Genomic DNA, 17369 nt, shown 5'->3' on the forward strand with positions numbered 1-17369 from the left:
TAAATTAAGAGATACTAGGGCGCCTGGGTGGCTCAGTGGGTTAAGCCGCTGCCTTCGGCTCAGGTCATGATCTCAGGGTCCTGGGATCGAGTCCCGCATCAGGCTCTCTGCTCAGCGGGGAGCCTGCTTCCCTCTCTCTCTCTCTCTGCCTGCCTCTCTGTCTACTTGTGATCTCTCTCTGTCAAATAAATAAATAAAATCTTTAAAAAAAAAAAAAGAGATACTACATTAAGGCCTAGATGCCCAGCATCTCTTGAAAGAGACAACACCTGTAACCCTGGGTCTTCGTTTCCATAGGTCAGGACTGGGCCACAGTCGTGACTGGCTCTCCGGTTCACCCCTGTCCTCACCCCCAGTATGCCCCACGCTGTGGCCTTTCCCGGGGCCTTGTACCATTCTTTGTCCAGTAGCATTAAGAGGTACCAATGGGGTCTGTCTTTCCCCACGGCCGTATCAAAAATGAAGACAAGACAGGCCCCGGAGGCTGTGCAGCTCCGCTCACTCGGCCACTGTGCCAGAGAGTCCGAGAGTTTGAGTGTGCTACAGCCAAGCAGAGGGTCAGGAGTACAGATGGAGGGGTGCAGGGCTCCCAGGCTCTGCCTCCGGCACCAGACACACACGCCAGTGGGTGAAGGAGCCAGGACGGGGGGCCTCAAGGGCTCCCTATGTTGGATCGGGTGGGGGCACCTCCCTCTCCCAAGGGGTCGGCCCATTTCCAGGAGGCCCAGACTGCTGAAAGCCCCATGCAAACTCACCAGGGCAGGCTGGAAACCAAACCCCACGGGCTTTGGACTGGAGCCACCCACCTGAGCAAGCAGCCAGAGGTCCCTGCAGACGTGGAGGATAGTCTCCGTCCTGGGGCAGGAGACGGTGAGTGGAAGCCTGCTGCTCCGATGAGAGCAGCTGCTGCTGGCGAGGGTGGCCATGGAGGTTGGGCTGCCCAGCCCCTGCCGAAGCTGAAAGGTCTTCCTCTCGTGTCTGGGGCTGACACGAAAGCCCCGCACTGCAAAGGCAGGAAGTTGGAGGCAAGCCCACAACCTTACTGGCTCACGAAGGCTGCTGGGCCAATTCCAACCGTCTGTACCTCTCGCGAAAACCACTAGCGAGTAGAGGGCCTTTGTAAGGACAGGGGGAAAAGGCAGCAGGAGACACAGCAGAAGGGCGAGGGGTAAGGGGATGAGGGGACGCAAGACGGGGAAGAAGAGCAAGCCAGGCTGAGCCTCAGGGCCCATCACCTCTTGGTGGCATTTGGCAAAAGCCTCCGGCCTGTTCGTCCCTGCAGTCCCCACGTAATCCCTGGATGAGCCCGGCGGGGCCCCCTGGCGTGGGGCTGACTAGCGGCATTTATGGACCAGGTAAACGTTCACTGAAATGGAAGTAAAGCCCTCGCACGTGCTCGCACACCTCTGCTCACGAAGCTGCCGGTGTGGGAGGGGCCGATCCCCACCTCACAAGGCCAGGAAGTGACACACTAGCCCTCCCGCCACCCCAGCTGTGGTCAGGAGTGTCAGGTCAAGGGGCAGCACGGGGGCTGGCCTGTGGTGGTGGGACATGGCCTAAGAGCTGTGTGATGCCTGTCCAGCTTGGGTGCGCTCCCATCTCTGCTCTGGACCAGGGAAGCATCAATAAACGTCCTAGACAACAGGGATTCATGCCTCCGAGATGGCCCCAGGCTCAAGGTGGACACCACTTGGTACTGCCCTGGGCTCCCACTGTCCAACGGCAGGCAGTGTTAAGAGGTGTTGGTAGAGTTTGGCTAGAAGAGCTCTCAACACCTCCTCTGAAGAGGCAATTACATGTGGAGATAAAGTTGCATTCACATCAGACTTGGACTACGTTCCCAAACCAAATGTCTGCCTTTAGAGCCTAAGGCATCTCCAGAAGTATGTGGAAAACAGGCAAGATCCCCCCAGACAAATGTCCCACGCCACCTGTGCTGCTTAACTGGGACCAGTGCCCCCGGGCAGCACCTGGAGTGTGTAGGTCATACCTCTTGCAGGTGAAACAGAAACAGGACTGCAGGTGTTCCCCAAGCTCTCCAGGTAAGTCAAGGCCAACTGAAGTCCCTAGACTCCAGCGCAGTCCCAGGCCAGGAGTGGGAGGTGGGGGAGCACAAGGACGGAAATGTCAGGAGATTGATTAGTAACCACATATGGCTGTTTATTTTATACAGGGCTCTGTACAAAATATTTACAGATATTCTTTACAGAATAGTAAACCACCTGAAGATAAAAGGATAATGCTTTCTTCTCATTGGCAGGGAGAATCCTGATGTCAGCAAAGCTACCAAACAAATGAACCCCCTCCTTAGGCTACAACAGAAGTCTGTGCCACTTGCTTTCTGGGATCCGAAGGCTGTGGCCCTGGGAGCCTGATCTCACGCCCCTTCTTCCTTCTTCCCCAACAACCCCTTTACTCTTTACACACAGGCCCCAGTGCTGGGCAGGAGGCACGATGCTGCTGTCCATCTGTAAAGGTGATAAGGGGACAAACCTGCTGGGGAAGAAGACTGGGACTCCCTGCTGCATCACCACCTCTGGGTCCTGGAACAACTTCCTCTGTCTTCATGATTCCACCACTGTCTAGAAGAATCCATCCACATTACACTTACCCCAAGTGGGACTCCCGCTACAGAAAATGACCCCTCACTTTAACCTTTGGTATTAAAGTGCTTAGCGTCACTCACGTGACATGGCGGAGACACCTGCGCTCACAGCTCTGGGCTGCCGGCTGCCCGGCATACTAAACACCCTCTACTCTGCAGTCTGGAGCTGCTAAGGGAGAGGACTTCTGGCACATTCACTTTAAGAAAACACCTGCCAAGAGAACAGTGCCCAAGAGACAGGAAAATGAAAGTACATGGCTGCTTCATACTCCACACCTCAATTCTTTAAAGCAGCGAAAGGCACTTTTTTTCAAGCCAGCGTTCATCGCACACAAACTTGGTTTCGCTTACAGGAAAAGCTGGCCAGGACTGAATGATCCATCTTGTCCCCTAAGTCCTGGAGAGTCCTCCAGAAGCTTGGGGCAGGGGCTGGCTGGTCTCGGCCTCTTCTGCGCTCTTCAGGATGCAGTGTGTCCCTTCTGGTGGCTGACAAGTCTCCAGTGACATTTCCAACCAGGAAGGAGAGACCAGCAGTTGAGGAGATAAAGTGAATCCCCCCAACGAAGCCAAGGCAGGAGTGAGTGGGAGCCTACTTGGGAGGAGAACAGTGGTCTGAGGAGAAGAGGAAGGAGAGCAGGCCTGGGGGCGCTCTGGAATTGTGGGGCTGGTGACACACAGAAGCTCTAGCTCGAGTGAGATGTTCAACAGTTGAGCAGAAAGGAAACTTCAGGGCCTTAGAAGCTCATCTTGCTGATGAGGACTATTCTTCCCGTGAAGGAACTATCATTTTTAGAGTGAGGGTACCTTACGTGTTGGGCATATGTAATTCTAAAAATAGTAATAAAAGTGTCCTTTAAGAGCAACACCATGTGGCTTGTGGGAGAGAAAAGGGAGGAAAAAGAAGGCAGGCAAAACCAGTTTATCTCTGGGCCCTACAAGCTCACATTCCTTCCTGTTTGACTGGGAATGCCCAAGCGATTTCTAGGCTGAAAATAGGTCGGATTTACCTAGTAACCTAGTTCACGTCTGTCTGATTTCTGACCAGCTAATGGAGCTGCTCTTGAGAGGGGCCAACCTTACTCCCGGCTAGCAGCCTCTGTCCCTCGCCTCCAGTCCAAGGCCTAACTCCCTCGGCGGCAGCTCCTGCCCCCTCAGCCCAGAGGCAGACAGAACAGGAGGCGCCTGGCGGCCCCACTTACTCACTACAGGGCTGCCAAGAGGGTCCCCAGTAACCAGGCCCGGCGGGCTCCCCAGCAGCTGGCAGCTCCCTTAACCCACAGCGCCCCCCTCCCAGAGGCGCTGGTGGGGAGTGTGGGGAGCAAGTGGTGGGGAAGGAGAGGAGTCCCACGGCCCGGCCCCCCGGGGGCAGCTGCCAGGTGCCAGCAGCCTCTGAACGGAAGGCCGACCAGGGGCAGGTGGGGGGGAGGGCTGGGCAGGAAGAGAAAACCCTTGACAGAAACCCTTTTAATAAAGGAAATGCCACCCCCTCCCAATCCTTCCATGGAAGGGTGAGACCTCAGTTGCCAGAGGAGGACGCGCCCTCCCTGGCCTCTAGGGGAACAGCTGCAGCTGGAACTTCGGGGCCCACTCCAGGGCGCTTTTCACCACAGCCAGGGCGGCCGCTCCAAGCGCCACCGTCAGACCCATCACCGCCAGCTTCATAAAGCGGTTGGTCCTCGGCTTGGTCAGGACGTCTTTCGTTCGGTCCTCAGGTCGCAGGAGTCCCCGAAACCGCTGCCGCAGCACCATATCAGGCCTCTGCTGGGCGGACGCCAGCTCAAAGTCTTTGAAGGTGGAGGCGGCCGTCCTGCAGGGGCGGAGAGACAGAAGAAGGAAATGCTATGAAGGAAGAGAAGGAAAGAACAACAGATCCTTACAGAGGCTGAGGGCAGAGCTGCTGCTGCTCAGAGGCTCTCCTTGACAGAGACCCATGAAGACCAAAGGAGGGATTCCTTGGGCCTGAGCTTAGAGCTCTGGAACTATCCCCCGGCCCTGACCCCGCAGACACCATCCCCCACCACTTCTGCTCATTCACAGACACCCCCAGTTCGGCCAGAGCCTCGGCCCCACTCACTTCTCGGCCTGCTGTTGGGCAGCTGCCTCCCGAGCCAGTTCAGACGGTGGAAACTGAACAAACAGGTCTCCGGCTCTACTGATCAGCGTCTCATAGGGCAGGTCCTGAGGGATCTGGGACAACAAGTGGTGGACCGAGGCCATGTCACAGTCACAATCCAGGACTTCCTGCTCTCGATACAACACGATCTGTGGGGAGCAAGGCCTTGCATCAGAGATCGGGCCACGCACAGCCTTCGCCACTTACACGTCCTTCTCCTTAAAGAGGAATTTAAATCAGTAAGATGGCAGACTCTTGCATCCAGCTACGAAGGAATAATGTATGTATGCTTTTCCCAGGGGGCTTTTCCCAGGGGGCTGGCCCTTCCTGCTACAGGCAGACTTCCGCCCCAGAATGTGGAAGGCTGACCAACGAAATGCAGGAGGTTCTTTAAGGAGGAAGAAAAGGAAAGGGATCACAGGGAGACTCCTGGAGCTCCCACACAGAAAAGAATGGTTCAAAGCAGCAGAAAGAACAATCTTGCTCCCCTTTCAAAAGCCCTGAAGGGTGTCCATGCGCTCCCACCTCCGCCCTGACCTCCACAATTAAGGCCATCCTAAGAACTGGAACCCCACCAAGCCCTGTCAGTGCTCCCCCGTCGTGGCGCACCTCCTCCCTCCCTGGCCTGCAGCCAGCAGTCTCTACTAGTTCCAGGAGAGGTCGAAAGGAACATGGACAATTCGTAACACGCACGAGCATTTTAAAGGTTCTGAAGAATCATGCAGGAAACAGATCTCTTTAACTTGGTTTAACCAAGTATTTCCCAATCCTATTTTTACACAGGGCCTCATCCTTCCCCATGATGCTCATTCACATTGCACAGAGTGGTGTCCGGGGGCGTCAGTCTGGGAAATGCCATCTTTCCCACCTTCCCGTAATCACCAGGTTTCCCTTGAGGGAAAACGATCAAGCTGGAATAGGTGATGGTGAATCTAGGTGTTGGCCTGTGGCCTGTACCTACCACGGCTGCGAAGTAAATGGGCATCAGCGGGTGGCAGGCCAGGAAGAAGTCATATAACCGCACGACGTGCCTGAAGTCAGACAGCACATGCCCAAACCAGGTGATGAGCCAGCTGAGGGCAAAGATGGTTCCCACCTCGGCACTAGGAGCAAGGAAATTCAGATGTTAGATTCCCGGATGGGCTATCCCTTCCCGCTCCCTGGAGCATCTTTGTCCCCAGTGCTCATGAGAAGGAAGAATTTCGGAAATACACCTCCTGGAAAATTCAGCCCCCTAGGAATTCAGTATCTTCTCACCAAATACAAAGTCCTCAAAACATACCCACCATCATGACACTAAAACTATGATGGGGTCCTGACTGCCTTATCTCGATGGCTGCTTTCCTAATGCCCAACCGATGTCAATTACAGGAAGCAACAGCAGCTGTTTTCACAGAATACCATGGTTTTCTTTCTGAGAAAGTCCTATATCCTTTTGGCAGACACAGGCACATATTCTCAGGCTTAAAGACACAACTGTATTAATTGTTACCATGAGATGATTGAAACATCTTAAGACAAAGACATTATTTAAAAAAAGGGGGGAGGGGGAAGTGAGGCATTGGCCAAGGACTAATTTCTAATTACACAAAACAGAAAAAAGAAATCATATGAGATTTGCAAAGAAGCATTTCTTCCCCTTGTACCCTGGAGAATAAACCGACAGATGGCCTTGTCCTTCTTGATTCGGTCTTACAGTAGTATGTCCTTTTCTTGCAGCAATAACCTCAAAGTCCACCTCGGCACACTCACCTCCCTCCACCCCCAGATGTGACCTCCTCAAGGGCTGTGACATCTTGCATATTCTGCCCCCACGAGCACAGTACCGATTAAAATGCTCCCAGACTGTACAGAACTGAATTATCCAGCTCGCTGGCGAACAGAAAGGACAACTTGAAAGAACTTAACACTGGTCAACACGTGACGGCGGTGAGATAGAGCTGGACTTGTGAAGAAGAGACCAGGGCCCGGAGAGAGTCAAATGGGTGTGGGTGCGTGTGTGCACGGATGTACCTAAGTGGAGATGCGTACGGGGGTGCCTGGGTGGCTCAGTCATTAAGCATCTGCCTTTGGCTCAGGTCATGATCCCAGGGTCCTGGGATGCAGCCCTGCATCGGGCTCCCTGCTCAGTGGAAGGCCTGCTTCTCCCTCTCCCACTACCCCCGCTTGTGTGCCCTCTCTCACTGTGTCTCTCTGTCAAATAAATAAAATCTGTAAAAAAAAAAAGTGGAGACGTGTACGTACCTCTGCATGAAATCATGCAGCTCGGGATTCACCTGGTCAATGATGGGCATCAGATAGTTCAATATATGCTTGGTGTTGTCCATTGTTGGATCCATGAAGTCCCTGGAAGGAGACAATTCAGTGAGCTCGGTCAGATCAAATGCTCAGATCAGGGCCGAGTGGGTAGAACGGGGTTCCCACCGCTGGAAACACACATGAGCAAATGGGCCGAGGACTGAACCCCAGCCTCGCATCTGCCTGCGCCGGTACCTGAGGTGGTGGGTGGACAGTTTCTCCACCAGGGAGGCCGTCAGCTTCTCGCCCACCACCAGCAGGAACGTGACCACGATGTCGTGGTAGCCCTGGTAGTAGTGCAGCTGGGGGTTGCGCTCCAGGACCAGGAGGATGATGTCGATCAGCTCTTCCTGGAGCCCCTCTCTCTGCTGCTCCGGCATGCCTGCGGGGGGGAGAAGGGAGATGCGCCTGAACACCCCGAGCAGCCTGCTACCATGGAGGGGAGGAAGACGGTCAGCAAACGATTCGCAAGGAGGAGTTATGAACAGCCAGGCAGCACATCTAAAACCCCCGCCCCACCAACACTACTTGCATATGGGAAAGAGCCACGGGGGCGGCGGAGGGGGGGACCACCGGCATCCCCTCAGCCCGCTGCCAAGGCTGACAGTCTGGGCACGAGACCACCCACCCGTGTGTGCCCCCTCACACGGTGCCCTGAAAACAACTTGGGTTCGCCGCTGGGGGTTGCCTATCGGCAGGCACCTGCCCAAGTCTACGCATGACATAATCCAAACTGAGGGAAATTCGGTAAAAATAACCAAGCCATAAAACACAGAGGAACTTCTCCAGGATCAAGGAGGCTAACGAGAGGGAATGACTGAATGGGAACTGCTTGCATTAGTACAGCCTTTTCCTTTAAAGGACTTTACAGCAGTGAAGGGTGAGACCTGAATAAAACCTACACGTTAGTAGCAGTGGTTTTCAGTGTGTTGCTGATTTATTGTAAGAGCCTTGTTTTTTGGTTCTTTTTTTTTTTTTTTTAAAGATTTTATTTATTTATTTGACAGAGAGAGAGACCACAAATAGGCAGAGAGGCATGCAGAGGGACAGGGGGAAGCTCTCTGCTGAGCAGAGAGCCCGATGCGGGGCTCGATCGCAGGACCCTGAGATCATGACCTGAGCTGAAGGCAGAGTCTTAACCCACTGAGCCACCCAGGCACCCTTAAGAGCCTTGTTTTTAAGAACCACACCCTGAAATATTTAGGGGTAAAAGGACACCATGTCTGTAACTGATTCTTAAATAGTTCAGGAAAAAAAAAGTGTGTCTGTGTGTGTGTGTATGTGTGTGTGTGTGTACAGGAGACAGACAAAGCAATATTACAGCAATACAGCAAATACAGTTAAATGTTAACATATAAGGAAATCTGCATAAAAGGCATCTAGGGAATTATTTGTCCTATTTTTGCAACTTTCCTATGAGTATGAAATTATATAAAAATAAGAAAAGTAAGAGTTGCATGTTTCCAAACTAAGAATCACAGGAATATATCTTGATCCAAGACACATCTGGAAACCCCTTCTCAAAAAAGCTTCCTCTAAAAGACCCAATTAAAAGAAAATGGAATTAATGACTATGGTTAGGGAAAGTAACCGAAGTGGTAAGAGAACAAGACTAAACTCTGTTTGAATTTTCAGAGTAAGAGAGGTTAGCTGAGCTCAAAAGAACATGGATGTAGGAAGAATATGAAACCACATGGAAAGTGCAGCCCACACAGCGAACCTCACAGACCGATGTTCCATAAATGGGAGAGGAAGAAAGGGTTCAGAGGAAAGGCAGGTTACCTACAGGGAAACGAGGGCACCTGCCTGCATGGTCTCATCCAAACCGGCAGGAGAGGGAAAGAGGACTGGGCCATGGGCAGACATTTTTATCAAAAGCAAACGGGCAGTCTACTGGCTACATAGGAATCATGAGCAGAGGCTCAAGCAAGATTTAAGAGGCAAAATCCAAGCCAGAGCATGGTTTCAGAAGAGTGAGGCAATGGGTTTAGAGGCTCCTGTCCCCTTTAGCAATCCTCTTTTCTTCACTGACCTCAACAAAGGTGAGGCTGCCAAAGGAAGAGAAATGGATCATAAACACGAGGTCTGTTGCCCAGCTTCCTTCGCTGTGAACATGGAGACAACAGTGGGTCATGCTCAAGTTTCCCGGAATGGGAAGTGATTTTTTTCAGACCCTTAAAATGTGCAGGGAATGGCCTCCCTTCTGGTCCAGGGACCCAACAGAGGCATAGGTAAGATATCCCTATCTGTACATGTAATCAAATGAAGGTATGATACCTCTTAGTGCCCCCTTGTAAACCCATCTGCCCTTTAAGGCCAGATGATGGACCTAGCAGTCCCTATGGAGTCTCTTCGGTGGCTCTGAAGGGGGGAAAGCCTCTAGGTCTTTCATCCACCACCTCTAGGCCAAGAGAAATCACTCTAAGCCAGGCTTTCATGGTGGGGGTCTGAACATGACTGAGCCGGTGAGAGAATGTCTCAGCAGACTGAGAGTACAAAGGGCCCCTGAGGAGGCAGGGGACCCCTCGAGGTCACACTGTGGGCCCGGACGGAAGCAACAGCATGAGGACGTGTACAAAGCTGGGACAGCAACTCCCAGGTGGCGGGACTGAGGGCGCTTCTCACCAGGCGGGAAGCGCCGCAAGGAGCGCCTGACGTCCAGCAGCACTTGCTGGTAGTCCTTGCTCACCTGCCGAAGGTCCTTCCCTGTGGGAGAAGAAGGAACACGTTATTGCAGGAATGTCTGGGAAGCCAGATCAGGGACAGAAACGTTCTCGTGTGGCATCAAGGACCTGGAGGACATCCTTCAGCTTTTTCCTGAAGAGGGCGGGACACCAGGAATCCCCAGCTTAGTTCCTTCCACACAGGTTGTTTCATTCGAGTCACAGCGACCGTAAGAGGAGGGACGCACACTGTTCGGGGTGAGGCGGAAGGAGCAGCAGAGAAGTCAGGAAGCCAGGGGCCTACTGGAGGCTGCTCCTGCGTGTCACTGGGGGACTGCTCTGAATTTCAACGTCCACGTGGGTAAAATGGGGCTATTTCCTTCCTATGTACCTCTCAGGTGACTACGCTGATCAAACGAGATCACGAATGCCGAAAGCACAGATCCCCGGGAAACCCGAACATCTGTGCAGCCTGGGGAGCGCTGAGCTGTTCAGGAAGGAGCACTAAGATACACTCACACAAAGAAGAATATAACCTCTCTTGACCCTGAAATTTAAAAACTGAGACACTGCGAATAGGAGCCTGTGCTCGGCGGGGAAGTCCAGCGCAGTGTGAAAGTGAGGCGGCAGTCTCTAGCTGTTGAAAATGGAACCGGTGTACATTTCCCTCAACCCCAACCCAGTCTTATCTAACAGGTGCACATTTCCAGCACAACCCAAATCCAAAGCTCCCAGAGGAGCCTGCGTAAACACTTCCCTGCATATAGACTTCATCTTCTAAAGATCTGGAAAGTCTGGAATCTGACAGAAGAACATCATCTCAGGGTTTAGAGTGTGAAATGTGGCAACATCTTTTCCTTCCAACTGAAGGCTGACTGCTCTGACGCAGCTGGTTTCCAACAGCCAAACACTTACTGGGCTGCCCAACAGGGCCCTGAGCGCATCAGCAGAGGCTGTGGGACTCGCGTGTAGCACCTGGCACACAACAGGAGCACAACCAGTAACCTGCCACACGAGTGAAAGCTCCAGCACCTGGACTCTGGCCATACATAGCAGGAAAGCAATCAATGTTTGTTGAGTGAATGAATGACAAAGTGGACTCACTGCTCTCCCATACTTTCTTGGTATTTTGTACTATATTCCAAGGAACTGCTTTCTCATGGGCCTTGCAAACAGTTAAGTAACAGCCTTTCTTTTCTTTTAAAGATTTATGTATTTATTTTAGAGAGAATGTGCACAAGAGCACATGGGGAGGAAGTGCAGAGAAAGAGGGAGAAAGAATCTCAAGCAGACTCCCCACTGAACACAGAGCCCCACATGGGCCTCGATCCCATGACTGCGAGATTGAGACCTGAGCTGAAATCAAGAGTCGAACTCCCAGCCGACTGAGCCACCCAGGTCCCCTAGTAATAGCTTCTCATATTATTGCAGAACTTTAGAATTCAAAACGATCTTAGTATTTCCCCAATAAAAAAAAGTTTTGTTTTGTTTTGCTTAAGGACCAGAGAAGTATTCTCTCTCCCCACGAACCAGTGTTTCTCAAAATGAGTTCATCTGCACCAGCATTAGCTGGGGAACTTGTTAAAATACAGGTTTCCTATAACCCACCTCTAAGTGAATATAGAACCTGGAATAATAAACTCCCCTACCTAGCCAATAAAAGCTATCGATCAACCTAATAAAAGCTCATTCCAATTTTTGAAGAAAATTCTACTTATCAGTTTTAGAGTGGGCCCAAACACGTTCTAAATTGCTTTAGGTTTACTCATTTACTGTTAGCTTAAAATGAGTATAAAAATCAAAGATCCTGGAATTCTTTTTTTTTTAAGATTTTATTTATTCATTTGAGAGAGAGTGAGAGCAAGCGAGAGAGCACAAGCAGGGGGAGTGGCAGGCAGAGGGAGAAGGAGAAGCAGGCTCCCCGCTGAGCAGGGAGTCCAATGTGGGACTCGATCCCAGGACCCTGAGACCACGACTTGAGCCGAAGATAGCCCAACCAACTGAGCCACCCAGGCCCCCCCTGGAATCTTTTATCCTTGTGTCTTAGACAAGTTTCCCTCAGAACCACCCCTCACCATTACCTGATATAGGAGGTGGGTCATTGGTGTTGACATTGAGGAGCTTGGGCCACACTTTCTGCCTGATCTCATCAGTGAGGAGCCCTCCTTCACTGATAGCCATGCGTCTAAGGGCAGCCACATCGGTGGGGTCACTGTCCAGAGCCTGGTATATCTCTGCCACTTTCTTTTTCTTTTTGGCGTTCAAGTCTGCAAAACAAAGGGGAAAAGGCTTCAGGTGCATATTCAGCATGTGTGCATTTTCTGTGCTGGGCTCAACCTCCTTATTTGGTTTGAGGTACAAGTAGGTATTTTTAAAGTTGACCTACAGATCTGTAATTAGTGCATAATGTGCAAAACACTAAGGAGATATGCCATATAAGTAATGAGAAAGGAATTACAATGATAATAAACACGCAGGGAATTCAGGCATATCTGACACTATTAATGTTTTGGAATAGAATAAAATGCTTGTTCTTTCCTAGTAACAAACTTCACAGAACAGACATATGTCTTTATATAAAAATTTTTTCCTGTTGTTTATATACATGCCACCAAAATTCAATACTTTTAAAACTCTGTGAGAAAAAATTCTCCAGTTACATGCTAACACAACTGGTAACATCAGAATTACAGAGAGATTTTTTTCTTTCTTTTTTTTTTTTTAAAAGGAGACTCCACGCCCAATGTGGGGCCTGAACTCATGACCTAGAGATTAAGAAGAGTTGCATGCTCTATCAAATGAGCCAGCCAGACACCCCTACATAGAGATAATCTCAAAAGCAGAATACTGAAGGTTGTATTTGGGTCTCCAGTGCGGCTGGTGCTAAGGGCAGCATGTCGTGCACACAGAGCAACTGCTTCTTGAAGATCATGAGAGTTACGGGTGTGCAGAAAGTAATGTTTTAAGCATCTTATGTCCTTATGTGATAGTTTGTGATTTATACACTAATGTTTTACTGTGTTTAAACTCCTTTTTAGGAAATTGGCTGAAAGTCTGTGGTTGATGTATGTCCTATGGTAATTTTTCTATTGCAAATAATATGTTAATATGCTTTCACAGTTTAATGTGGTATATCTAATTTTAGGAATAGCAAATGCAATAAAAGTTAAACAAGACAATACCAAAGAGACGTTACAATACTGTGTAGTATAACTGCCCCAAAAAAGGGATGTGTGGACACCAAGAGCTCAAAGAGGCTGCTGGAGGTCAGGCTAACTTGAGAATGCCTTACTGAAGAGTGCAATTTCAAAAGGAAGGGGGCATTTCAAGAGGCAGGTGGTGGGGTAGGGAGCAAAAGCTAGACTTGGATCCAAGAAACACAAGGTCCTTTCATCTAACAGGAAACAGACTCATTTGAGAAATACTGATGTAGCTTAAAGAAGGTGCACAATCCAGTTAAGGGGAAGGTAACACTGGTGGGAAGGTTGGGCTTTAGAAGGGTCACTAAGCAGCTTTCCTTAGTAACAGTCTATTCTGAGACAAATTATTTCCATCACCAAGACACACATTATTAACACCATGAAAGTTGGTACTAATGGTCCTGGTTACCTATGACAGCGGTGACATACAAACCACACAGAGGCATCACTGGCCAGGAGTCACATGCACCCAGAGGTGCAAACAGGAATACAACACAGGTGACTCTTCACCCAGGTAAACCTGCTCTCCTGGCTAGACTGTTACTTTCCCTGGTAACTGAGTAGGGTGACCCCCTGCTCCAGTTTGAGAGATTCTTGGTTTATGTCTATAGTCCTGGCATAATTATCCACAGTAAACCCCTCCTGCTAATAGCACTCTCAGAAAAGTCCCAGCTTAGATGTTAAGTTAAATGGTAACTCTACCTAGAGATCATGAAAAAATCAACTCTCAATTCCCTTGTTAGCATAGCACCTAACAGGTCTAATGTTTGTTTATAAGATGCATCAAGTTCTTAAAGACTGACCGACTGACTGACTGATTGATTTAGAGTGTGTGCATGGAAGGGGGCGGGGAATGGGCAGAGGAAGAGGGGGAGAGAGAATGTCAAGCAGACTCCTCACTGAGCGGGGAGCCCAACATGGGGCTTGATCTCACGACCTTAGCCAAAATCCTCTAAAAGTTTTTCCAGGGGCACCTAGGTGGTACAGTCAGTTAAGTGTCCAACTCTTTGTTTCAGGTCAGGTCACGATCTCAGGGTCATGAGACTGAGGCCTGCATCTGGCTCTGGCTCAGTGCGCAGTCTGCTTGAAGAGTCTCTCCCTCTGCCACTCTCCCTCTAAAATAAACAAACAAGTCTTAAAAAAAAAAAAAAAAAAGATTTTTCCATATCAGCAAAATACATATTATCTACACACTTAATAATGAAATCTTATGTGAGAGTACAAAATTCCATACTGATTATTTGGTTTAAGCTTACACATCAAGAAAGTTTTAGAGTCCTTTTTAATTTTTTTTTTTTTTTTTTACTTTTTGAGTAAATTCTACTCCCTCGAATTCCCAATCCTGAGATCAAGAGTTGCATGCTCCACCAACTGAGCCAGTCAGGCACCCAGAGAAAGCTTTACAGTCTTTCAACAGAAGTTACACTGAAACCAACCAATGTTGGCCAAAATAAAACAATGGAAGACCCAGCCAGAGGGGAGAGAGATTCCCTCAAACAGACACCTCCTGTCCCATCCCTTGAACTCGTAATGCTGACACTGGAAACTAACTTAAAATTTTATGTTTGAACTTCATACCTGTACCAGATAAAGACCGTGGGGGAGGAAAGCCTTACCTTACTTGGAGTAAGGTTCCTACTAAAAACAAAATAAAGTAACCTCTGTTTCTGGAAGTCCTAATTAGTTTCAACAAACAGTATCTAAATTAGCAGAGATCCATTAACTACCTGAAACACGAAGACAAGCATGTATTAAGAAAAACTGCTTGGGGCGCCTGGGTGGCTCAGTCAGTTAAGCATCCGACTCTTGATATCAGTTCAGGTCTTGATCTCAGGGTGGTGAGTTCGAGGCCCCTGTTGGGCTCTGTGGAGCCTACTTAAAAACAAAACAAAAAACTGCTTTACCCCAACAATAAAGAAAAATATTCTAGAGAGTAAACCAATCTGATCATAAAGTCTACAAAGGAGGGCTTCCAATATTAGTAACTTTGCCAACAATTCTCCAATATGATTAAAAGCAGAACAAAACTCTCATCTCCAAATTCCTCACAGAGAAGCAAAACCAAGGAAACTGAGTTAAAGTCTCAAACCTAGGCACATTACAACAGGTCACAAAACCCATACTGCTTCGGGCACTATTATGCCATGAGGACAGATGTCATACAAAAACACTAGCAAAGGGTTACAAGGCCAAAGGCCCCAATGAAGTAATATGAGGAGTGAGTAGGAGGAAAGGACGATAACAGAAAATGAGCCCAGAGAAACAAGATGTGGACACCAGGTGCTTCACCAAAATGTGGGTTGCATATGTGGCTGGATCTATTATGCGTAACACCCATCAGAGGGCGGAAAAATGGGAAGTCTACCTTAATCTTAGGAGAAAAAGAGATTATTTTCCTCGTACAGAGTAAACATTACTAATTTTAAGTGTCCTGTTTTAGCTGTATGTAACACACATTCAAAAACACTTCACAACCATGATTTCATAGAAATTACTGCTTAGTATGAAACTATAAAAATCTGACAGAATTGTTTTCTTCTACACAATTAAGTAACATTAAATTAGACGGCATAGGATCGAGATAGAAAGTAGATTAGTGGTTGCCAGGACCTGCAGAGACTGGAGAATGGGGAATGATGGGGGTTTCTTTTTGGAATTAGTAATGTTCTGGAATCAGACGGTGGCTCTGATTGCACAACCCTGTAAACGTGCTAAGAACCAGTGAACTACACGTTTTAAAAGCCTGGATTTTTATGGCAATTAAAAAAGAAATAAGTGGTGCACGTACACTGCGTAATTCAAGCCGGCGACAGATGAATGAAGTTTGGGAAACGTGCCTTACAACTAGGGAGGAGGCACCAGGAGTGTGCAGACGTGGCCGGACAGCTTCGAGTCGGGGGTGGAGGCTCGGCCTCAGTTCTCGGGGAGACCCAATTCTCCCCAGACGTGACGAAGCCGGACCAGATCCCCCGCCCGTCCTTCGCAATGGGGACACGAGTCGGCCAGCAGGATTCCTCTGGTCTCAGCATCCGCTGACTCCCAAACTCCAGAACCGCTTCCCTTTTAGACGTGACCGGGCCCATCATCCTTTTCCTCTCCCGGCGTCCCGACCCCGGCCCGCCGCGCTGGGCACAGCCCGCGCGGTCCCTTGGGGCCCCCCAGCCCGCGGCACCCCCAACCCCCACCCCCGGACGCCGCCTGCGGCCGGGGCCGCTCCTCCGACAGCTGTCTCTAGCCTAACCCCGAAGGGCCGTCCCTGCTCCTCGGGCCATCCCCGAAGGTCGCTCCTCGGCGCCCCCGCAGGCTTCCGTACCTGTCTTCTCCGCGCCGCCGTCCCAGCGGCTGGAGGTGGGGCCGTCGCCCTGCGCACTCCGGAGGGCCATGTCCCGGGGGCCCGGGCTCGGGCCCGAGCCCCGGCTGGTGACAGAGCTAAAGGAAGACGCGGCTATGGCCACGGGACCCACAGCCGGCTCTGCCGGACAGGGTAGAATCGGTCAGCCCGCGGCGCGCAGGCGCGCAGGCGTGCCCGCGCGGGCCCCGCCCCCGCGCCGGCACGTGACCGGCGGCTGCGCCAGGCGGAAGGCGGTCGCGGGGACACACGCGCAGGCGCTCTAAGGGGCGAGAGAAAGAGCGCGGAGATCGCGCCAGGGACTTCTATACGAACTAGAGCCTGGCAGGCATACTTGAATAAGTGTGTTCAGGATCAGATTTTGCCATTTCTTTTGCTTTTCTTATCTGTAAAATGATACTGATGATGATAAACTTGCTGAACTCACAGAATTATTGGGAAAGTTTCTAGAACACTTAGAAGCATATAGTAACTGCCCCACAATTGTGAGCTATTATTATTTTTTTTTAATATTTTATTTTTTTGACAGACAGAGATCACAAGTAGGCAGAGTGGCAGGCAGAGAGAGAGGAGGAAGCAGGCTCCCCGCTGAGCAGAGAGCCCGATATGGGGCTCGATCCCAGGACCCTGGGACCATGACCCGAGCGGAAGGCAGAGGCTTTAACCCACTGAGCCACCCAGGCGCCCCTGTGAGCTATTATTTTTGTTTACCAAGGATTTTACCTCCATTTCACCTCCCCACGCGAGCTCCCGTCGTCATACTTGGTGACTTCAGGGTTCAGTAGAACCCTCGCATACAGCTCCGCAGGTTGTGCACTGCTCAAGGCCAGAAAGTGGGGTTCACATAGATGGTTATGTGAGCTGTACCCTTTCGAAGGGTACAAAACTGACTATTCACCCAAAATGAGCACCTATCTTATCAGGTGCTCTTATCATCTTATCTATCCTTCTTACTATCTTACTGTCTTATCATCTATCTTCCCATGAAAAGATAAATGTAAAAATTTATGTTGGAAAAGCCCAGAAGCTGAGATTCATGATGGAGTGTGGGGCACAGGCACACGGCTCTATTCTTGCCTGCAGTGCTGATGAGACAGTGACTTGCTCTCCTCCCCATCACAACTCTAGGGCTAAATTGTGT

At 50.1% G+C, this 17369-nt stretch overlaps 1 protein-coding gene across 3 annotated transcripts; it reads right to left on the bottom strand.

Annotated features, from left to right (window-relative positions):
* Positions 1-2135: 2135 nt before the first annotated feature.
* On the bottom strand, positions 2136-16346 carry LOC111141749 (TBC1 domain family member 20). Of its 3 annotated transcripts, none has more exons than XM_022494544.1 (8): positions 16193-16346; positions 11761-11946; positions 9642-9722; positions 7212-7398; positions 6963-7064; positions 5680-5821; positions 4680-4867; positions 2136-4412 (listed from the first exon to the last, which is right to left on the bottom strand). In XM_022494544.1, exons 1-8 carry the CDS (start codon positions 16260-16262, stop codon positions 4157-4159), a joined length of 1212 nt encoding a protein of 403 aa, XP_022350252.1. In that variant the 5' UTR covers positions 16263-16346; the 3' UTR covers positions 2136-4156. The 3 variants fall into 3 exon arrangements, with proteins under 3 accessions (XP_022350252.1, XP_022350254.1, XP_022350253.1); XM_022494546.1 differs by lacking the exon at positions 16193-16346 and adding an exon at positions 15668-15902; XM_022494545.1 differs by lacking the exon at positions 16193-16346 and adding an exon at positions 14607-14678.
* Between the last annotated feature and the right edge of the window lie 1023 nt (positions 16347-17369).

This window comes from Enhydra lutris, unplaced genomic scaffold, assembly GCF_002288905.1.
Source record: "Enhydra lutris kenyoni isolate GAN:26980312 unplaced genomic scaffold, ASM228890v2 scaffoldscaffold6, whole genome shotgun sequence".
NCBI lineage: Eukaryota > Metazoa > Chordata > Mammalia > Carnivora > Mustelidae > Enhydra > Enhydra lutris.